Below are 23318 nucleotides of genomic sequence, written 5' to 3'. Positions count from 1 at the left end.
AATTCCTGGGACATTGGGACCGGTTCTGGGGGAGGTAGGGGACCAGGTTGATCACCTGGAATGTCAGAGGACTGAATGGGCCAGTCAAAAGGGCACATGCGTTCGCGCACTTGCGGGCTCTAAAGGCGGACGTAATTATGTTGCAGGAGACACATTTGAAAGTGTCTGACCAGACTAGGCTAAGGAAGGGCTGGATCAGCCAGGTCTTCCACTCGGGTTTGGACTCTAAGTCCAGAGGGGTAGCAATTATGATCAATAAGAGTGTTCAATTTGAGGTGGAGGGTTGTAATCGCAGACGACGAGGGCAGATTCCTTATGGTAAGGGACAAGCTGGAGGGGAGGAGTGCTCTGCTGGTGAACATATATGCTCCGAACTGGGACAACGCTGACTTTATCAAAAGAGTGCTGGGAATGATCCCAGACCGGGACTCACGCAAGTTGATGATTTTGGGGGGGGGGGGGGGAACACTTTAATACGGTTCCTTGACCCAGGGCTGGACCGGTCATGTCCCAGAACGGGTAGGCTCCCCAGCAATGGCAAGGGAGCTGAAGGGGTTCATGGAGCAAATGGGGGCAGTGGACCCATGGAGAGCCAGACAGCCGACGGGAAGGGGCTACTCGTTCTACTCGCATGTTCATAAAATATACTCTAGGATTGATTTCTTTATCTTGAGCAGGGACTGTGTAGGGGAGGTAAAGAATACGGAATACTCGGCATTCACTATTTCGGACCATGCCCCACATTGGGGTGGACCTGCCGGTCGGTGGGGCGAATTACCAACACCCGCAATGGAGGTTAGACGTAGGATTGTTGTTGGAGGAGGGGATATGTGAGAGACTGCGGAAGTGTATGCAAAGTTACTTGCAGGTGAACGATACGGGGGAGGTTTCAGCAGCGACCCTGTGGGAGGCGCTGAAGGCAGTAGTGAGGGGGGAGCTGATCTCAATTCGGGCTCACAGGGATAGGACGGACAGAGCAGAAATGGATCGATTTGTTAAGGAGATTCACCGGATAGATGAGGAGCATGCAGGGTCCCCGGGGGAAGGACCTACTCAAGGAAAGACGGAGACTGTAGGCGGAACTGGGAGTGCTATCCACGAGTAGGGCCGTGGAACAACTTAGGAAGGCAAGGGGAGTGGTGTATAAGCATGGGGAGGCCAGCAGATTGCTAGCGCAGCAACTCAGGAAGAGGGAGGCGGCCAGGGAAATAAGTAGAGTGGTGGACAGGAAGGGGAGCAGAGTGGAGGACCCATCAGGACTGAATAAGGTATTTCGGGACTTTTATAGTAAGCTTTACACTTCAGAACCCCCGGAGGAGCCGGAGGCGATGAAATGGTTCCTGGGCGGACTAACCTTCCCAAAAGTAGGCGGGGGACTAGTGGACGGGCTGGGGGCCCCGATTAGGGCACAGGAGGTACTGGGGGGCCTAAAGGCCATGCAGTCGGGGAAAGCCCGGACCAGATGGGTACGCAGTAGAGTTTTACAAAAAGTTCTCGTAGATAGTGGGACCGGTCCTGGCTAGGGTTTTTAATGAGGCGAGGGACAGAGGGATCCTGCCTCCGACGATGTCGCAAGCCACCATCTCGCTGATATGAAAGCGGGACAAGGACCCAGAATCCTGCAGGTCATACAGGCCAAGCTCCTGGCGATTAGAATTGAGGACTGCGTACCGGAGGTGATTGGGGACGACCAAACAGGGTTTGTGAAAGGGAGGCAGCTGACAGCCAACTTGAGAAGATTGCTTAAATAGATCATGATGCCCCCGATGGGCAAGGACGTGGAGGTAGTGGTGGCAATGGACGCTGAGAAGGTCTTCGACCGGGTGGAGTGGGGCTATTTGTGGGAGGTACTCGGACGGTTTGGGTTCGGGGAGGGACTGGTCAATTGGTCAGACTATTGTACCAGGCTCCAAAAGCAAGCGTAAGGACGAACAGGATGTCAGATTACTTCAGACTACATCGCGGGACCAGACAGGGATGCCCACTCTCCCCGTTGCTGTTCAAGCTGGCCATAGAACCGTTGGCGATTGCGCTGAAAGCTGCAAAGGGATGGAAGGCAATGACTAGGGTGGAGTGGAGCACAGGGTCTCTCTCTATGCGGATGACCGGCTCCTGTACGCGTCGGACCCACTGGCCGAGATGGAAAATATACTGGAAACATTGCGGAGGTTTGGCCGGTTCTCAGGGTACAAATTAAATATGGCCAAGAGTGAGATGTTTGGGGTGCAGGCAAGGGGCCAGGAGAATAGGCAGAAGGAGCTGCTATTTAGGCTGGTTGGGGAAAGTTTCCGGTACTTGGGGATACAGGTGGCACGAGACTGGGGCAGGTTACATAAGTTAAATTTGACTAGAGTGGTGGAACAAATGAAGAGGGAGTTTCGGAGATGGGATGCACTCCCGCTGTCACATGCGGGGAGGGTGCAGATGGTAAAGATGACAACCCTCCCTAGATTCCTGTTCATCTTTCAGTGCCTCCCGATCTTTATCGGAGGGTGGGCGATATGTTCCGGGAGGGTAACTTTGCGAGTTTGAGGGAGTTGGAGGAGAAAGCTAGGATGGAAAGGGGAAATGACTTTAGGTACTTACAGGTGCGGGACTTTGTGCGCAGACAGGTCCCATCCTTCCCACACCTCCCGTCAATAGGGATCCAGGACAGAATAGTCTCTAGAGGAGAAGGAGGAGAGTGTAGAGTCTCGGATATTTACAAGGTGCTCATGAAGGGGGAAGAGTCCCAGACGGAGGAACTGAAACTCAAATGGGAGGAAGAGCTCGGTGGGGAGATGGAGGGACGGGGTATGGGCGGAAGCCCTCAGTAGGGTAACCTCAACCGCAACATGTGCCAGGCTCAGCCTGATTCAGTTTAAGGTCGTTCACCGGGCCCACATAACGGTGGCTCGGGTGAGCAAATTCTTTGGGGCAGAGGACAAGTGCGCTAGATGCGCGGGAGACCAGCGAACTGCGTTCACATATTTTGGGCATGCCCTAAGCTTAGGGGGCACTGGGAGGGATTTGCGGGGGTCATGTCCCGGGTGCTGAAGACTAGGGTGGTGATGAGTCCAGAGGTGGCAATTTTCAGGGTTTCTGAAGATCCGGGAGTCCAGGGGGAGAAAGAGGCCAATGTTCTGGCCTTTGCTTCCCTGATAGCCCGGCGGCGAATACTGCTAGCATGGAGGGACTCAAAACCCCCGAAGACCGAACGATGGCTTTCGGACATGTCAAGTTTTTTGGGTATGGAAAAAAATCAAGTTCGCCTTGAGGGGATCTGTATTGGGGTTCGCACGAAGGTGACAACCATTCATCAACTTTTTCGTGGGAGAGTGAATGTCAGTGGGGGGGGGGGGGGGGCGCGGAGAGGAGAAGAGAGAGATTAGAGTAAGAGGGATAAATAGGCGGGGTAGTGTCCATGGGAGAGGAGCGGGTATGTGCATTGTGGTTTGGTTGAAGTGTTGGTTTTTCGTTGATGTTTGCATTTTCCTGTATTCTGTAACTGTTTACAATGCCAAAAAATACCTCAATAAAATTGTTTGTTAAAAAAAAAAGAGCATTGATTGACGGGTGAATGGAATTTTGAGAGTCTTGAAACAAGCAGCAGAATTTTGGATGATCTCAAGATCACGGAAGATGGAATGTTGAAGGCCAAGCAGGAGAGTGTAAGTAATCGGGTCTGGGTGTAACATAGGCATGAATCAGCAGAAGAGTTGAGGCAGGGACAGTCGGGCGATGTTATGGAGGTGGAAATTGCTGGTCCGAGTGACAGCACAGATATGTAACTGAAAGCTAATTGGGGTCCAATATTTCAACAAAAAAAAATTTAGAGTATCCAATTCTTTTTTTCCAATTAAGGGACGATTTAATGTGACCAATCCACCTACCCTGCACATCTTTGGGTTGTGGGGGAGCGACCCACACAAACACGGGAAGAACGTGCAAACTCCACATGGACAGTGATCCGGGGCCGGGATCGAACCTGAGGCCTTGGCGCGATGAGGCAGCAGTGCTAACCACTGCACCACACGCGCGTCTTGGGGTCAAATATAACATGGAGATTGGGAGCAGTCTGGTTCAGCCGTAGACAATTGTAAGGGAGAGGGATAGAGTCAATGGTGAGAGAGCAAAAATTGTGGCAATGTCAGGGGACAATGACTTTAGCCTTCCCAATAAATAATTGGGAGGAAATTTCTGCTCATCCAGTATTGGATGTTGGATAAGCCGCCTGCTAATTTCAAAACAGTGGAAGGGGTCAAGAGGTGATGGTGAGGTAAAGATGTCCCACCAGCTGTCCTGGGTTGGCAGTAACAGCGGGTCCGGTCCATGGGACGGAGGATGATGACAACCCGCTCTGCAACGGGCTCTGGTGCTCCACATCGTTTGACAACGGCCGGGCACCTGTCCACCATCCACCTGGGTGATCCCTGCATGCGAGCTGGCCATTCCAGCACACGATCCCATCGAAACCTTGGGGTGGCGGTGGTGGGGACAGCTGGATTGGGGGGGGGGGGGGGGGGGGGGGGGGGGGGGGGAAAGAGAGAAGAGAAAGCAGGGCCACCCAAAGGGTCAGCCCAGCGCACCCCCCCTGCCAGCCTACCCCTCACACAGAGCACCGATGGCAAAGAATGTTCAATACATACAGATTTTTACCCAAGCCCCTATAAATAAACTGTGCCCTGCACTCGTGCCAATTTAACTAGTGTCTAGCTTCATGGCCTTACAGGCCCTAATGCTACGTCTAGGAGGTTCCCAAGAAGGTACAGCTGGAGTGGAAGCGGCCTACTGTGATTCCTGCCCTGCGATCTGGGTACCCTTTGGCGGGCGTCTTCTGGGGCGGCCGGGTCTGGATGGGCCCAGCTGCTGCTCGGTTGTCCCAGGTGGCGTGATGCTGCCTTGTTCTGCCACCTATCCACCAGATGCACCAGGGACACAGGAGATGGGGGGGGGGGGGGGAGAAATGACACATCACGCTGCGATTGTGCCATCACCTTCTGAGTTTGCATCACATCAGCCAGTGACTGCGCCACCTCCCTCTGTATCTGCGGCACATCAGCCACGGCCTGGGAAATGCCGCCAATGTTCCCAGCCACGGCCTGCTCTGACTCGGCTATGCTCAGGAGTGCCGCAGCGATATCCAGGTGGCTCTGGAATATGGATGCCTGTGAGACGGCAACCCTGTCCTGGGCCTCGGCTAGCGCCTGCATAGAATGCCCTTGGCCTTGGACATGCTGATCCATAGCCAAAACCGTCGCCCCCAATGCCTCCGCCATGGGCGCCACCCAAGAAGTGATGGCCTAGGTGATAGGCATTGTCGGTACCATCTCCTGCTGCTGCATACGGTTGGACTCCTCCAACTGCGCCTGCAGGTACTGAATGCTCGCCGACAACCCTTCATGTAGTCCGTGGCTCTGTGAATGCATTTCTGCTATAGATGGGACTTGAACTCCACCTCGGCGACCTCCTGTCCTTTGGGCCGCCGACCACGTCCAGGGCCCTCTGCTCAGCGGTCCCCCTGCTGTCTTCTCCCGCCTCCAGCGGTTGTGCGCAGCCTGATCCTTGGGGAGGGGGACAGAAAACGACAGTGCTAGACAATCCTACTCATGCAGCCCTCAGTGAACAGGGCACCCGGCCATGGCAGCATGTGGGGCAGGGTGAGGGTTCGGCCCCCCTCCGGGTTGGGGGAAGGTAGGGTAATGGGTGTGTGGGACGCAATTTAGTGTCAGGGGCACAATGCTGCCTACTCACCCTGGCCGCCCTGAGGTCTTGCAATTTCTTTCAGCACTGCCGGCTGGTGTTGCTGGTAGCGCTGACCGCCTCTGCCACCTGCGCCCAGGTATGTCAAGCGGCGGCAACTGGCAGCCTCCTTCCCAGGCCAGGGTACAGAGTCACCCGTCTCTCCTCCAGTGCATCCAGGAGGGTATCCAGCTCGGCATCGGTGAAGTGTGGAGCTGCTCTCCTTGCTGCCATCTTGTTGGCTGGGATTGTGTGTATGGGGAGTGAAGGTTGGCCGCAGCTTGTCAGTCTCCTGAGTGTCAATCGCGAAACCAGCACCATTTCTCATTAGAATTGATTGTGTTCAAGACTTCCGGGTGCGGCGATGACCAGCTAAGTCGCACATTTCGGCAGCTCCCGGTGGAACGGACTTTTGGGCTCTTAATAAGAGCCCCAGCGGCAATTTTAACGGCTAGAAGCACAGTGCGGTAAACCAGAAGGGAATCCCCCCTGGAAACGGATGGAAAAAGGAGAGGGAAGTGGCCAGATTGCAGTGGATCCTTTGGAGCAGCGGCAAGGAAGGCAAGCAAAAACCAATATGGCGACGGAAGGTGGCAGTTTAACATGGGGCCCTGAACAACAAGAGTTTTTGAAATGTTGCGTGGAAGAACTTAAAAAGGAAATGAAGAAGGAGCTGTTGGCCCCGATATTACAGGCGATCGAAGGGCTAAAGGATGAGCAAAAGACCCAGGAGCGGGAGCTTCGGGTCGTCAAGGCAAAGGCTGCCGAGAACGTGGACGATATACAGGGCCTGGTGGTGAAGACGGAGATGCACGAGGCACACCATAAACGATGTGTGGAAAGACTGGAGGTGCTGGAGAATAACGCGAGGAGGAATAATTTAAGGATTCTTGGTCTTCCTGAAGGTGCAGAAGGAGCAGACGTCGGGGCATATGTGAGCACGACACTGCACTCGTTAATGGGAGCGGAGGCCCCGGCGGGTCCGCTGGAGGTGGAGGGAGCAGACCGAGTGATGGCGCGAGGACCGAGAGCAGGAGAAATTCCTAGAGCCATAGTGGTGAGATTCCTCCGTTTTAAGGACAGAGAAATGGTCCTTAGATGGGCAAAGAAAACTCGGAGCAGTAGGTGGGAGAACGCGGTGATCCGCGTATATCAAGACTGGAGTGCGGAGGTGGCGAGAAGGAGGGCGAGCTTTAATCGGGCCAAGGCGGTGCTTCACAAAAAGATAAAATTTGGAATGCTGCAACCGGCAAGACTGTGGGTCACATATCAAGGGAGGCACCACTACTTTGAGACGGCGGATGAGGCGTGGACGTTTATTGTGGAAGAAAAACTGGAATAAGCGGGTTATTAAAAAAGAACGTTTGAAACAAAGTGGTGGGGCGAGTATGGGGGGGCGAAGAGGGGGGAAAAGATGAGTTTTATGTTATTAATCCTGCGATGCGGTAACTTTTCTCTCTTCCACAGGTGGTGGTGGAGGGAGGAAGGGAGGTGGAGGAGATGGGGCGTTGGCCATGGGGGGCAGGGCCAAAAGGGAAGCGCGGGCTTTGTTCCCGCGCTATGATAATCATGGCGGGAATAGGGAAGCAGGAAGGAGGGGGCGTCGCACGGTGCGAGCCGAGGTCACGGGGGGGAAGCCGAGGTCGGCCAGAGTTTGCTGACTTCTGGGAGCAACATGGGGGGTGTAACTACGCTAGTGGGGGATCTAGCGGGGGGTGGGGGGGTGGGGGGAGGGGGGAGTTACTGGGTTGCTGCTGCTGGGGAGAGGGGGGAGCCGGAATGGGGTGGGGTGGGGGCACCGCCTGGAGGGGACACAGCTGCGTGGGAACCGGGTGAGGAGCTGGAAAAAGGGGATGGCTAATCGACAAGGGGGGGGGTAAAAAGCCCCCCAACCCGGTTGATCACGTGGAATGTGAGAGGGCTGAACGGGCCGATAAAGAGGGCACGAGTACTCGCACACCTTAAGAAACTTAAGGCAGACGTGGTTATGTTACAAGAGACGCACTTGAAACTTTTCGACCAGGTTAGACTACGCAAAGGATGGGTGGGGGAGGTGTTTCATTCGGGGCTAGATGCGAAAAACAGGGGGGTGGCTATACTAGTGGGGAAGCGGGTTATGTTTGAGGCAAAGACCATAGTGGCGGATAGCGGGGGCAGATACGTGATGGTCAGTGGCAAATTACAGGGGCAGGCGGTGGTCTTGGTAAACGTATATGCCCCGAACTGGGATGATGCCAATTTTATGAGGCGCATGCTAGGACGCATCCCGGACCTAGAGGTGGGAAAGTTGGTAATGGGGGGAGACTTTAATACGGTGCTGGAGCCAGGGCTGGACAGGTCGAGATCCAGGACTGGAAGGAGGCCGGCTGCAGCCAAGGTGCTTAAAGATTTTATGGAGCAGATGGGAGGAGTCGACCCGTGGAGATTTAGTAGACCTAGGAGCAAGGAGTTTTCGTTTTTCTCCTATGTCCACAAAGTTTATTCGCGAAGAGACTTTTTTGTTTTGGGAAGGGCGTTGATCCCGAAGGTGAGGGGGACGGAGTATACGGCTATAGCCATTTCGGATCACGCTCCATATTGGGTAGACTTGGAGATAGGGGAGGAAACAGAAGGGCGTCCACCCTGGAGAATGGACATGGGACTAATGGCAGATGAAGGGGTGTGTCTAAGGGTGAGGGGGTGCATTGAAAAATACTTGGAACTCAATGATAACGGGGAGTTCCAGGTGGGAGTGGTCTGGGAGGCGCTGAAGGCAGTGGTTAGAGGGGAGCTGATATCAATAAGGGCACATAAAGGAAAGCAGGAGATTAGGGAACGGGAGCGGTTGCTGCAAGAACTTCTGAGGGTGGACAGGCAATATGCGGAGGCACCGGAGGAGGGACTGTACAGGGATAGGCAAAGGTTACACGTAGAATTTGACTTGCTGACAACGGGTACTGCAGAAGCACAGTGGAGGAAGGCACAGGGTGTGCAGTATGAGTATGGGGAGAAGGCGAGCAGGTTGCTGGCCCATCAATTGAGGAAAAGGGGAGCAGCGAGGGAAATAGGGGGAGTGAGGGATGAGGAAGGAGAGATAGAGCAGGGAGCGGAGAGAGTGAATGGAGTGTTCAAGGCATTCTATAAAAGATTATACGAAGCTCAGCCCCCGGATGGGAAGGAGAGAATGATGTGCTTCCTGGACCGGCTGGAATTTCCTAAGGTGGAGGAGCAGGAGAGGGTGGGACTGGGAGCACAGATCGAGATAGAGGAAGTAGTGAAAGGAATTAGGAGTATGCAGGCGGGGAAGGCTCCGGGACCGGATGGATTTCCAGTCGAATTTTATAGGAAATATGTGGACTTGCTTGCCCCGATACTGATGAGAACCTTTAATGAGGCGAAGGAAAGGGGACAGCTGCCCCCGACTATGTCAGAGGCAACGATATCGCTTCTCCTAAAGAAGGAAAAAGACCCGCTGCAATGCGGGTCCTATAGACCTATTTCCCTCCTAAATGTAGACGCTAAGATTCTGGCCAAGGTAATGGCAATGAGGATAGAGGATTGTGTCCCGGGGGTAGTCCATGAGGACCAAACTGGGCAGCACGGTAGCATTGTGGATAGCACAATTGCTTCACAGCTCCAGGGTCCCAGGTTCGATTCCGGCTTGGGTCACTGTCTGTGCGGAGTCTGCACATCCTCCCCGTGTGTGCGTGGGTTTCCTCCGGGTGCTCCGGTTTCCTCCCACAGTCCAAAGATGTGCAGGTTAGGTGGATTGGCCATGATAAATTGCCCTTAGTGTCCAAAATTGCCCTTAGTGTTGGGTGGGGTTACTGGGTTATGGGGATAGGGTGGAGGTGTTGACCTTGGGTAGGGTGCTCTTTCCAAGAGCCGGAACAGACTCGATGGGCCGAATGGCCTCCTTCTGCACTGTAAATTCTATGATAATCTATGAAACTGGTTTTGTGAAGGGGAGACAGCTGAATACGAATATACGGAGGCTGCTAGGGGTAATGATGATGCCCCCACCAGAGGGGGAAGCAGAGATAGTGGTGGCGATGGATGCCGAGAAAGCATTTGATAGAGTGGAGTGGGATTATTTGTGGGAGGTGTTGAGGAGATTTGGCTTTGGAGATGAGTATATTAGATGGGTACAGCTGCTGTATAGGGCCCCGATGGCGAGCGTGGTCACGAATGGACGGGGGTCTGCGTATTTTCGGCTCCATAGAGGGACGAGGCAGGGATGTCCTCTGTCCCCATTATTGTTTGCACTGGCGATTGAGCCCCTGGCAATAGCATTGAGGGGTTCCAGGAAGTGGAGGGGAGTACTCAGGGGAGGAGAGGAACACCGGGTATCTCTTTACACGGACGATTTATTGGTGTCTGTGGCGGACCCGGCGGAGGGGATGCCAGAGATAATGCGGATACTTGGGGAGTTTGGAGAATTTTCAGGATATAAGCTGAACATGGGGAAAAGTGAGCTGTTTGTGGTGCATCCAGGGGAGCAGAGCAGAGACTTACCGCTGAGGAAGGTAACAAGGGACTTTCGCTACTTGGGGATCCAGATAGCCAAGAATTGGGGTACATTGCATAGGTTAAACTTAACGCGGTTGGTGGAACAGATGGAGGAGGACTTCAAGAGATGGGACATGGTATCCCTGTCACTGGCAGGGAGGGTACAAGCGGTTAAAATGGTGGTCCTCCCGAGATTCCTCTTTGTGTTTCAGTGCCTCCCGGTGGTGATCACAAAGGCTTTTTTCAAAAGGATTGAGAAGAGTATCATGAGTTTTGTGTGGGCCGGGAAGACCCCGAGAGTGAGGAAGGGATTTTTGCAGCGTAGTAGGGATAGGGGGAGGCTGGCGCTACCGAACCTGAGTGAGTACTACTGGGCCGCCAACATCTCAATGGTACGTAGGTGGATGGGAGAAGAGGAGGGAGCAGCGTGGAAGAGATTGGAGAAGGCGTCCTGTAGGGGGACTTGCCTACAAGCCATGGTGACGGCGCCTTTGCCGTTCTCACCGAAGAAATACACCACAAGCCCGGTGGTGGTGGCTACTCTGAAAATTTGGGGGTAATGGAGACGGCATAGGGGAAAGACGGGAGCCTCGGTGTGGTCCCCGATAAGAAATAATCATAGGTTTGCTCCGGGGAGAATGGATGGGGGATTTGGAACATGGCAAAGAGCAGGAGTAACACAATTGAGAGATCTGTTTGTAGATGGGACGTTTGCAAGTCTGGGAGCGCTGACCGAAAAATATGGGTTGCCCCAAGGGAATGCATTCCGGTATATGCAACTGAGGGCTTTTACGAGGCAACAGGTTAGGGAATTCCCGCAGCTCCCGACGCAGGAGGTGCAGGACAGAGTGATCTCAAAGACATGGGTGGGGGACGGTAAGGTGTCAGACATATATAGGGAGATGAGAGACGAGGGGGAGATTATGGTAGACGAGCTGAAAGGGAAATGGGAAGAAGAGCTGGGGGAGGAGAGTGAGGAGGGGCTGTGGGCTGATGCCCTAAGTAGGGTAAACTCATCGTCCTCATGTGCCAGGCTAAGCCTGATAAAATTTAAGGTGTTACACAGGGCGCATATGACTGGAGCACGGCTCAGTAAATTTTTTGGAGTAGAGGATAGGTGTGCGAGATGCTCGAGAAGCCCAGCGAATCACACCCACATGTTCTGGTCATGTCCGGCACTACAGGGGTTTTGGGTGGGGGTGACAAAGGTGCTTTCGAAGGTAGTGGGGGTCCAGGTCGAACCAAGCTGGGGGTTGGCTATATTTGGGGTTGCAGAAGAGCCGGGAGTGCAGGAGGCGAGAGAGGCCGATGTTTTGGCCTTTGCGTCCCTAGTAGCCCGGCGCAGGATACTGTTGATGTAGAAGGAAGCCAAGCCCCCGGGTGTGGAGACCTGGATAAATGACATGGCAGGGTTTATAAAGCTGGAACAGATTAAGTTCGTCCTAAGGGGATCGGCTCAAGGGTTCACCAGGCGGTGGCAACCGTTCGTCGAATACCTCACAGAAAGATAGAGGGAATGGAAAAGAAGAAGACAGCAGCAGCAGCCCGGGGGGGGGGGGGGGGGGGGGGAACCAGAGGGATTCTCAGGGATGTTAATATATAAGTATAATATGTATAGGTTGTTGCTATAGATAATTGTATATTGGACTGTTAAAACATATTTTTGGAGAATATTTATCTGGGACAAGGCAGTTGCCATTTAGTTTTGTTTTTGTTATATATTATTTATTCTTTGTTTATAAAACAGGTCATTGTTATTTATACTGTTATATTATTGTGTAAAGGATACACAATGTACTGTGATGGTTGGCCAAAAATTTTCAATAAAATACTTAAAAAAAAAAAAAAGAATTGATTGTGTTCCACGTGGTGCTGCTGTTAGCCCCATAACAGTAGCAGAACAAGTCCAGGTGCGGTGCCAGTTTTGCTGTCGTTAAATTCCACGAATTCTGCGTTGCCGTCAACACTTAATCTCAGAAATGGGAATCCCACTGCATGCCTCCATTCTCCCTTCCAAAGTGCATATCTTACCTCACACTTTTCCCATCTGCCAGTTCTTTGTCCACTCACTGGGTGTGGACAGGAGTGGCCTGTCCAAGAGCACATTGCAGCCGGAGAATGCTGGGAGTGGTTTGCAGCGAGCCTCCCGACAGCCTTTGCGCCTCCCGGGATTCTCTTGAAGGTCCGTGAGACATTGGAGTTGAAACCACAGAATGACGCTTGCGGAAGTAGGTCATAAGCCTACTTACAAATGTGGACCAGGCGGAACGGCACCCGGGGGTCTCCCAGGCCACCGACAATCCTAGGGTGGTCAGGCTAAGTGCAGGGTGGCTCCCTGGAACGTGGGCACCTCGGCCCTGTCCAACTGGTACATTGGTACTGCCACCCTGGCACTGCCAAGGTGCCCGGGTGGCACTGCCAAGTCAGCAGGAGCACTGCCAGAGTGGCAGTGTAAAAGTGTCTGAGTGCCAGGGTGGTACTACCAAGGACTTGGGAAGCCATGCCCATGAAGAGGGTGGAGGAGTTCAGGGCAGTTAGGTAGGGTGGGAGGTTGGGTGGGGGTCCCTGAAGGGAGATGGTGCTGTAAGGGGCTTGGGGGCCTGAAGAGAGAGGACCCCATAGTGGGGTGTCCTCACTTCGGGGGTGTGGGGTCGTGTCCATGAGTGTGGGGGGTGACATTGCCCATGGATGGGGGTGCAGGGGACCCACAAGCTCACTTAGAGATCGGGGCACCCTTTCAAAATGGCGGCCCGATCTCGGAGTTCAGCTCTCCAGTGCTAAATAAAATTTTACGGGTGGGCTAAACTGGTGAGAAACTCCCCAGGGCCCAGAAAAGTAACTAAGTGTCATTGAAAAGCGGTGGGGAACTCGCTGACAGGAAACTCCCTGAAAAACACGCCACAAAGTTTTGGGGAGAATCGCGCCCCAAGTCCTTCTGCAGCCTGCCTGCTTCCTCAATACTACCTGTCCCTCTACAGATCTTTGTGTCATCGGCAAACTTAGCAACAGTGCCTTCAGTTCCTGCTTCCAGATCATTAATGTATATTGTGAAAATTTGTGGTCCCAGCAGAGACTCCTGAGGCACACCACTAGTCACCGGCTGCCATCCTGAAAAAGACCCCTTTATCCCCACTCTCTGCCTTCTGCCAATCATCCAATCCTCTATCCATGCCAGGATCTTACCCCATCCTGATCTTCTCTTGCACAGAGGAGCTCTGCTTACGGAGCTCGTTCGTGCAGGAAATGATGCGGCCTGAAAAGGGGAGGGCGGGGTGGGGGCACGTTTAAAAGCAAAGTGTGCTGTTAAGATAGCTGGGTTGTTCCGCGCCGCTTGCTAATCCCACCCAGAACAGACTCTATTCGCTATTTTTTTTTGTTAGATCGCGCCCTATATGTTTCTAACACATGGAAACTATATTGTGTTTTTGGATGATATTGTATGTATTTAAAAAAAAAAATTCAGAGTACCTGATTATTTTTTTTCCAATTGAGGGGCAATTTAGTGTGGCCAATCAACCAAGCATGCACATCTTTGGGTTGTGGGGGTGAGACCCACGCAGGTACGGGGAGAATCTGCACACTCCAGTTTCATAGAATTTACAGTGAAGGAGGCCATTCGGCCCATCGAGTCTGCACCGGCTCTTGGAAAGAGCACCCTACCCAAGGTCAACACCTCCACCCTATCCCCATAACCCAATAACCCCACCCAACACTAAGGGCAATTTTGGACACTAAGGGCAATTTAGCATGGCCAATCCACCTAACCTGCACATCTTTGGACTGTGGGAGGAAACCGGAGCACCCGGAGGAAACCCACGCACACACAGGGAGGATGTGCAGACTCCGCACAGACAGTGACCCAAGTCGGGAATCGAACCTGGGACCCTGGAGCTGTGAAGCAATTGTGCTAACCACTGTGCTACCGTGCTGTCCACACGGACAGTGACCCGGGGTCGGGATCGAACCCAGGACCTCAGTGCCGTGAGGCAACAGTGCCAACCACTGTGCTGCCAGAAGATGTTATATGTAGATGAAAAATTGGAGAGGGCCAATGATAGACTCTTGCAGAATACCAGAGGTAACTGTGTGGGAATTTGAAGAGCAACCGCTAATGGTGATGTTGTATGATTAGATCAGAATGGAACCAGGCTGAATGCAGTCCTACCCAGCTGGAAGCTGGTGGCGAGGTGTTGAAGGAGACTAATGTGGTTAACAGTGTCAAAAGCTGCAGCTAGATCACGAAGCATAAAAGCAGAAAGTTTATTTTTGTCACAATCAAATAGGATGTAATTTATTACTTTAACAAGCGGTGTTTAGAAACTTTGACAGGGAGAGAAGTCTGATTGGTGCAATTCAAACATGGAGTTCTGGAAAAATTGGCATGAATTTGGAGGCTGGAGATGACAACATATTTGGAGACTTTGGAGAGGAAATGGAGGTTCTAGATTGGTTGGTAGTTTGAAAGGACAGAGAGATCCAGGCTTGTTTTTTTGGGGAAGGGGTGATGACAGCAGGTTTGAAGCAAAGGCGGGATTAAGGCAGGTCCAGAGACCCTGGCTCTGGATCACTGTCCGTGTGGAGTTTGCACATTCTCTGCTTGTTTGTGTGGGTTTCGCTCCCACAACCCAAAGATGTGCAGGGTAGATGGATTGGCCACACTAAATTGCCCCTTAATTGGAAAAAATGAATTAGGTACTCTAAACTAAAAAAAAAAAAGACAGGTCCAGAGAAGAGGACCCAACCTGAGGAGACAACAATCTCAGCTAACCTGGAAGCCTGGAAGGGAAGATGGCTGATCAATAGATTTGTGGGAATAGGGTCGAGAGAGCAGAAGCTGCTTCTCCTGAACAAGATAATAATAATTTTTATTATTGTCACAAGTAGGCTTACATTAACACTGCAATGAAGTTACTGTGAAAATCCCCTAGTCGTCACATTCCGGCGGCTGTTCGGGTACACTGAGGGAGAATTCAGAATGTTCAATTCACCTAACAGCACGTCTTTCGGGACTTGTGGAAGGAAACCGGAGAAACCCGGAGGAACCCCACAGACACGGAGAGAATGTGCAGACTGCGCATAGACAGGGACCCAAGCGGGAATCGAACCCGGGTCCCTGGCACTGTGAAACAACAGTGCTAACCACTGTGCTACCATGCCGCCTCAAGATGAGCTTGGAGAGGGCATGAAGGAGATAAGAGGGGACTTTGTGGATACAAGTTTGTGGTTGGAGTAGACAGGAGCATTACAGCAGGTTCAGCTCAGTGAGCGAGGGAAAGGGAGGGAAGTGGCTGAGGCAGCTAAATGGACAGTGTCAATTTTGGTGATGAAGGCATGATGGCACTTATTGTTGGAGGTGAGGCTGGGAAGGGATAGGGAGAGCGGTTTAAGAATATGGTTTTCAGTGGTGAAAACAAGCAGGTAGGGGGTTGAGGTTGGCATTCCATGATTATGGAATACTGAGCAGTTTTTGCAAGTAAGAGTAGGACCGATAGTGCTTTATGTTCTCCATTCAGATCTGGTTGTTAATGGCTAAATCAACTGTCTGCCATATCCTTTCAAGTCTGTATTCCTTGAGCTTAGAAGAATGTAGATGAGGGCTGTACCAGAGGGAACGGCAGATGAGGGAGCAATAGTTTTATTGAAAACAGGGCACTAAAATGGAGGTGAGGGCGTGGCTGAGCAGACTGGTAGCTGCAGAAACGTTGTGGTGAATGGAGGGCCAAAGACTAGACAGCTGAAATTTTGAAAGCGCAGCTGTAAGGGGTTTATTTTTTACAGGGACATGTACAGGAAGAAGTATGGTTTGTCAGGGGATGGAGAGTTTTACAAGAAAGTAATCAGAAGTAGGATTATGTGTGATTGATACTATATAGGTGGCAAGGCCACATAAGATGGCAAGGTAAGTGGGTGACCAGGAGTAAGTATCAGGGAGTTTACATGGAAGGTGAGATTAAGGGAGCATAAAAGACAGTGAACTCAAGCGGAGAAAAAAACGAGTCATTTAGATGGAAGTTGAAATTACTTAGGATGAGGGGTCGCACAAAGCAGAGTCTGAGGGAAGAAAGCAGTGAAGATAGTTTGTTGAGAAAACTGGACTCGTACTTGTGTCGGTACCAGAGAACCAGGATTTCAAATGAGATTCTATTAGATCATGGAAGATCTGCAAGTTAGGGGCTGCAATCAAGTTGGGGAGTTGTACAAAGCAAAGGAAAAAGAACTTGTTAAACTAAAATAATAGATAAGGGATCAAGCCCTTTACATCACTGAGCTAAATGAGATAATGCAGTAATGTCCCGATTTAAAAAAAAATTCCCGACATGATTTGTTACCCACAAGAAGGTGGGGTAGTCACAGAATCATTGAATTTACAGTGCAGAAGGAGGCCATTCAGCCCATCAAGTTTGCACCGGCCCATAGAAAGAGCTCCCTACCTAAGCCCACACCTCCACCCTATCCCCACCTCACCTTTTTGGACGCTAAAGGCAATTTAGCTGCTAATCCACCCAAACTGCTCAGCTTTGGACTGTGGGAGGAAACCAGAGCACCCGGAGGAAACCCATGCAGTCAAGGGCGGAACGTGCAGACTCTGCATAGACAGTGATCCAAGCCGGGAATCGAACCTGGGTCCCTGGAGCTGTGAAGCAACAGTGCTAACCACTATGCTACCATGCCATCTTCTTGAACTGCTGCAGGCCATCTAGTGCAGGTACGCCTACAGTGCTATTAGGAAGGGAGAATTTCTTAAATAGCGGATGAAGCTATTCCATGATTGTAATTTCTCTTTCTTTTACATTTTCTCCAGTTTTTTTAATTGTTGAGGAATCCAGCACTCTCCACTGTATCAGGCTTGAAAAGAGCAGGAAAGTTGATGAACACAACCTAGAATATTGATAAGGCGATTTTGATGGCCTACAGGTCACTGAAGAAAGAAGACTCCAGGGGACAAGATGTTTAACAGTTTGGGAAAGAATGAGCTCAAGTAGGAATCAGAATGATGAATCTTTATTTTGCTCCAGTAAATATACAGGGAAAGTCAAGCAAGCAGGCACTAGAAAGCAAACTTCAGGGCAGATAGAGGATTTGCAATGGTAGGAAAGAGGCTCAAGGGCTAATTTGAACTTAGTGGTGGAGAAAAATGGACATAAGTAAATTTCCAACAACCAGTAGCAAATCCACCACCAACCACTTTCTGCCACAGCCAAAACAAATTGGTCCTTGGAAGCAACAAAAAGCGTTCACTCATCATGTAACATCTTTTTCCAGAAGCCTTTCAAAAAGAGTGTGAGTGAAGGGCTTCCCCAGGTATGAGAACAGTATTCAAAAATTAGATAGACTGAGGCTTTGTATGTCCCGTACTATTGAAAAAAGAAACATTCAATTGAAGCATTTTGTTTTGCACTCATCAGAACAGTTGTTAAAAATACCAACCGTAATGGGAACAACAATTTGCACTGCATGAGTGCTGATTGGTTGGCAAGTGGACACTGATTGGTGGAGGCATTGCCACAGAGGATACATCATTGAACATTTAACTGCCAAGCTTTTTATCAAATTCAAACCACACAGGTTAACAGGTTGCTATTGGTATTCTTGTGAACTGGTCTGGTAAGTTCAGGCCAAAAAGCTTCAACAGCATGTCTCTTTCTTCAGCAGTACTCAGTTCTCTACTACCAAATTATTATTTGTTTACTGTATAAGATACATGCATATTAAGTTAAAAGAATATAAATCAAAGATCAATCAAAATGAACTCACCATTTTTTAGCCTGCAGTTGCAGGTCAACACTCTGTTCCTAAGAGAGATTGGGAGGAGGCAAAGTTACTTCTGTTATTCAAGAAAATTGTCAAATATATTCCCCCTCTTACTTAACCTGATATTCTCCTTTCTTCCTATCTGGTCATGGATCTGTGGGTTTTTTCTCCATTAGATTTCTTTATCATCAAGTTAGTGAGGAATTAATAAGCACTCACCCAGATGTTCCTCAGCCGTGCCTGTGATGAATGCAAGGTTTTAGATATATTGGATTTTAAACAATAGGCAATTCAAGGGTTAAAAGTCTGGGTTTGAGTGTGTTTGACTGCAGTGGTCATGGTTTTAAAATTATCTTGTTTTGCATGACCAGGCAGCGTTTAGGAGGGAGAGGTGAAATGGTAGAGAGCGAGAGAGAGAAAAAGAGAGAGAGTGTCCCCGGGGAATGTAGGGTGGATTGAGAGCGATATGTTTTTCCTCTTTCTTGTTGTTTAATTGGGAATAGAGATAGTAATTAAGAATATTGTATTTACTGTATTTTATTATGGGGTAATTGTAAGCTATTTTCGGGTGTAATGTTAAAAGAGTTTAATGTTATGTAAATAATAAAAAAATCCCATATATCTATTTCTTCGTGCAATTACTCCTGGAGTGAAGAATTCTTTCCGCACAGGCTTACAAAATAAACTAAATATTGGGGTTCCGGGCCAGTATCCTAGCCACTGTTGGGGTCTGGTCTGGGATCATAATAGTGCCCCAAGGAGGTATTATGTGTGGCTATTTAATGCCCCAGGGAGGTATTATGTGGCAAACCAATGTCCCAGAAAGGTATTACGTAGCTTATCAATGCAACCTTCCAGAACGAGCTAGTTCTCTTCTCAGTCGGTGTGAGAACTATCCAAACAGGAGTATTTTTTATTTTTATAAATTTAGAGTACCCAATTCATTTTTTCCAATGAAGGGGCAATTTAGCATGGCCAATCCACCTACCCTGCACAACCTTGGGCTGTGGGGTCGAAACCCACGCAAACACGGGGAGAATGTGCAGACTCCACACGGACAGTGATCCAGAGCCAGGATCGAACCCAGGTCCTGGGTGCCGTGTGGCAGCAGTGCTAACCACTGTGCCACCATGCTGCCCCAAACAGGAGCATTTTTAAACATTTGCTTCCACCACGAGGGTTGGAAAGACAAGGATGGAGCCAGTACTGATTGAGATCAAAGATTCCATGGAGCTATTGGGGAAGGTATTATCATTAGGAGGGCACATGGCCAGAGGTAAATAATTGAGAGAAATATTGAAGCTTTATTTGATTTCCTTAGCCCTGAACTTTGAACCAGTTCAGCGCGCACACTCGGCAGCAATCCACCCATGTCGGCGCTACGACCAAGAAAGCACAACAGCGCCTATATTTCCTCAGGAAACCATGAAAATTTGGCATGATCATATTGAGTCTCACCAAATTTTACAAATGCGCCATAGAAAGCATCCGTTCTGGCATCACAGCCTGGTATGGTAACTGCTCGGCCCGAGACCTCAAGAAACTGCAAAGATTCGTGAACACAGCCCGGTCCATCACGTGAAACAGTCTCCCATCTATTGACTCTGTCCACACCTCCAGCTGCCTTGGGAAAGCGGGCAGCATAATCAAAGATCCCTCCCACCCGGGTTATTCACTCTTCCAACTTCTTCCATCAGACAGAAGTTACAAAAGTCTGAGAACACGTACAAACAAATTTCAAACACAGCTTCTTTGTTTTTAAATTTAGTGTCCCCAATTAATTTTTTCCAATTCAGGGACAATTTAGCGTGGCCAATCAGCCTACCCTGCACTTCTTTTGGGATGTGGGGCAAAACCCACGCAAACATGGGGAGAATGTGCAAACTCCACACGGACAGTGACCCAGAGCAGGGATCGAACCTGGGACCTCGGCGCCTTGAGGCAGCAGCGCTACAAAAACAGCTTCTTCCCCGCTGTTACCAGACTCCTGAATGACCCTCTTATGGACTGAACTGATGTCCCCAAACATCTTCTCTACTGGGTTGTACCACATTCCAGATGCTTCACATTATGTCTGTGTCTTTGTATTTACATTGTGTATTTTTTGTATGTCCTATATATTTTCATGTATGGAACGATCTGCCTGGACTGCACACAGAACAGTACTTTGCACTGTACCTCGGTACACATGACAATAAATCAAATCCAAATGTACTGATGGCCACGGTCGGCCCTGGAATGTGGATTCACACTAGCTAGCCAATTAACGGGCAATCAGAGAAAAACGCATGCTGAGAAAGGATCAGCACTTTCGGGAAGGCAGGCGCGAGAAGAGGGAAGATGCAGCTGATATTTCTATTGGGCTGTTAGGAAGTAAAAAAAAACAACTAATACACATTTATTAAAAGGGAATATTTCCAATATTCATGCACTTGGGAGTAAAAGACACCACTAGCAACATGTTTATGTAGGCAGTTAACTTTACACCACTGAACCATCACTACATACCAAACTCATATCAGTAAGATGAGTTTCCTAGATGAGCCTTGTACTCCTCAAGGACCCGAGTTAGCAAAACAGCCATTCAATGCAAGGCCATGGCTGTTTATTGCAGAAGGACCAGACATCGAGAGAGACCAGGTTCAGTCTCTGGGCAGATAGGAGCAGACAGATAATGCCTAAGCTTAGAGGCACCCTGCGAATGAACCATGTACCGCCTGAAACCAAAGCACGGTAGCATTGTGGACAGCACAATTGCTTCACAGCTCCAGGGTCCCAGGTTCGATTCCCAACTTGGGTCACTGTCTGTGCGGAGTCTGCACGTTCTCCCAGTGTGTGCGTGGGTTTCCTCCGGGTGCTCCGGTTTCCTCCCACAGTCCAAAGATGTGCGGGTTAGGTGGATTGGCCATGCTAAATTGCCCATAGTGTCCAAAATTGCCCTTAGTGTAGGGTGGGGTTACTGGGTTATGGGAATAGGGTGGAGGTTTGGAACTTGGGTAGGGTGCTCTTTCCAAGAGCCGGTGCAGACTCGGGCCGAAAGGCCTCATTCTGCAGTGTAAATTCTATGTCTAATTCTATATCACTTTAATGTAAATCTATACACAGACAGCTTTGAAATCTAAACAATGTTCTGGCCATGTGACTGTCAGTGTATAAAGATGTTTGCTCTCCACCTTGGAGACAGAGCACTGCTTCCGAGGTCCCACCGATGTAGTTCTCTCCCAGCATGTGCTGGAAGAATAAAGGATCATGCCGCAGCCGAGGCACGACATCATTTTGTGAAAACCTCACTACAAAAGGCTCCCCCAAGGTAGACAACTGCCAAGAAGCTGCCTCATGGAGCTGTGGGTCTCTAGAAAGTGCAAGTAATGAAAAAGATGCATCAAACTGCGGTCTATGCAGCACAGTCCAACACCTGACAGCAATATTCAGTCCCCAGACATTTTTAAAATTAGGTTACACCGCAGATATTTCATCCCACCCTGTATTGAGGCTGGAGCAAAAACGTAAAAGCTGCCTGGTGGATTGACCCTCCCGCCCTGCCATAGTGGATGGGCCATGTAAAATCTATTTTATTTGATTCCTTATGGGCTAAATTGCCGGTTTAATTGTGGGCAGGGGAGCATCGGACTGCCGCGCACACTCGCCAAGTAAAATATTGTGCGAATGTGCGGTGTGGGCATGGCGATTTCCAGCATGATTTCACGCGCTGCCGGGCGGGCTTGCCCCTGCTCAAACCACATTAAATTCTGAACTTTGTGTATCAGTATTGCCATAGAAGTTTCTCTTGCACGATTAGGGAGGCACTGTGATGTGCAGGTGGTTTGTGGAAATCTTAAGCCAAACTGCCGATACTCCTTCCCGTACGGGCCTCCCTGATCAGGCGCCGGAATGTGGCGACGAGGGGCTTTTCACAGTAACTTCATTGAAGCCTACTTGTGACAATAAGCGATTATTATCATTATTATTATTTTTCAGGCATCCCCCACGCCATTCGAGGGCAGCACGGTAGCACAGTGATTAGCACTGTTGCTTCACAGCTCCAGGGTCCCAGGTTCGATTCCCGGCTTGGGTCACTGTCTGTTTGGAGTCTGCACGTTCTCCCAGTGTCTGCGTGTGTTTCTTCCGGATGCTCCGGTTTCCTCCCACAAGTCCAGAAAGACATGCTGTTAGGTGAATTGGACATTCTGAATTCTTCCTCTGTGTACCTGAAGAGGCGCCGGAATGTGGCGACTAGGGGCCACAATAACTTCATTGCAGTGTTAATGTAAGCCTATTTGTGACACTAATAACTATAGGCTGCTTCTTTCCTCTCCCAATGTGACTGGGACACATTTCATTTATTTTCTTTCCATTACCACAAAGTACCCTCCAGTCAACATGTTGGGTACATGACATATGACAAATCTGATAAGCTAACCAGACTTGCGGAGAGAGTTCATTTACTCGTTGTTTTTGCTATTTCCTTTTTTTAATTTCTCACCTACCCACTTTTGCTCTTTCCAGTTGGAAGGTGCTTGGTCTACCCTCCACATTTCTCTCAGAAGCAGAGAATTGAGAACTCACTGTATTGGTAAAATAGGAGAAATCTCTTCACAGAATTGTTAAAGCGCATTCAGTCCATCATGTCTGTACCCGCGATTAGTACTCTTTTTGAAAAACGTGATTCAGGCGGAAGGGCTTCTGTGGGGAGCTGAGGTGAGTAGCCATTTTTGCTCACAGGCAATGAGTCCAGGGACACTGGGCTTGTCGCCCCAGTGCTCGGCTGGAGGTGGGGACCCTCGACAGGAGTGGGCCAGCATGGGAGGGTGAGAGGGAAGGCGCTAGTGGGGCAACTACCATGCCAACCCCTGGACCGTGTGTACCCGTTCCAGGGTCAACCCTTGTCCCTGCCTGTCTGACCCATTGACCACCCATAACCCCCATCGACTGCTGATGCCTCTGGCCATGCAGCTGAAAGATATTGCTTATAGGGAATTGGCAATCGTGGTTAAGTGAGTACTTCACACAGCCCAAGTGGATTCCCGTGGCTAGGCTGGCCATGTAGCATGTGCAGCTCATTGCCTAGCATCCCAATTCCATCTTGATGTATGGACACTGTGCTTGAACACTGCTGGAGGCAATACCACACACACTGCAGCCAACATCCGAACATCCAGGGGATGGGACACAGCTCCAGGGAACATGTCCACGGCCGGAGGGTGGATCACACATGGAGAGGGGATGCATGGAGAGAAGGGCCAAGGGTTCGGACGTCAGCTCGCATTACGGAAGAAAGTGCTAGAGGCATCATACTAGTTGTGCACAAGGGTGTTTAATGTGTGTAACAACTCGACCCCCTCCCACTCCCCTCCCCC

The 23318-nt window shown here is 50.3% G+C and overlaps 1 protein-coding gene across 1 annotated transcript in view; it reads right to left on the bottom strand.

The window, feature by feature from the left end:
• The window catches only part of LOC140407206 (cytosolic phospholipase A2 zeta-like), a 345625-nt gene that overhangs the window by 175076 nt on the left and 147231 nt on the right, over window positions 1-23318 (bottom strand). Inside the window, exon 11 of the mRNA XM_072494873.1 lies at window positions 14375-14440. Within this exon, the coding sequence (XP_072350974.1) occupies window positions 14375-14440 (66 nt within the window). The remainder of the gene's footprint in view (window positions 1-14374; window positions 14441-23318) is intronic.

The sequence above is a fragment of the Scyliorhinus torazame genome, chromosome 2, assembly GCF_047496885.1.
Source record: "Scyliorhinus torazame isolate Kashiwa2021f chromosome 2, sScyTor2.1, whole genome shotgun sequence".
Lineage (NCBI taxonomy): Eukaryota > Metazoa > Chordata > Chondrichthyes > Carcharhiniformes > Scyliorhinidae > Scyliorhinus > Scyliorhinus torazame.
Note: the sequence above shows the minus strand (reverse complement) of the source record. Positions and strands in the feature narration are given on the sequence as shown.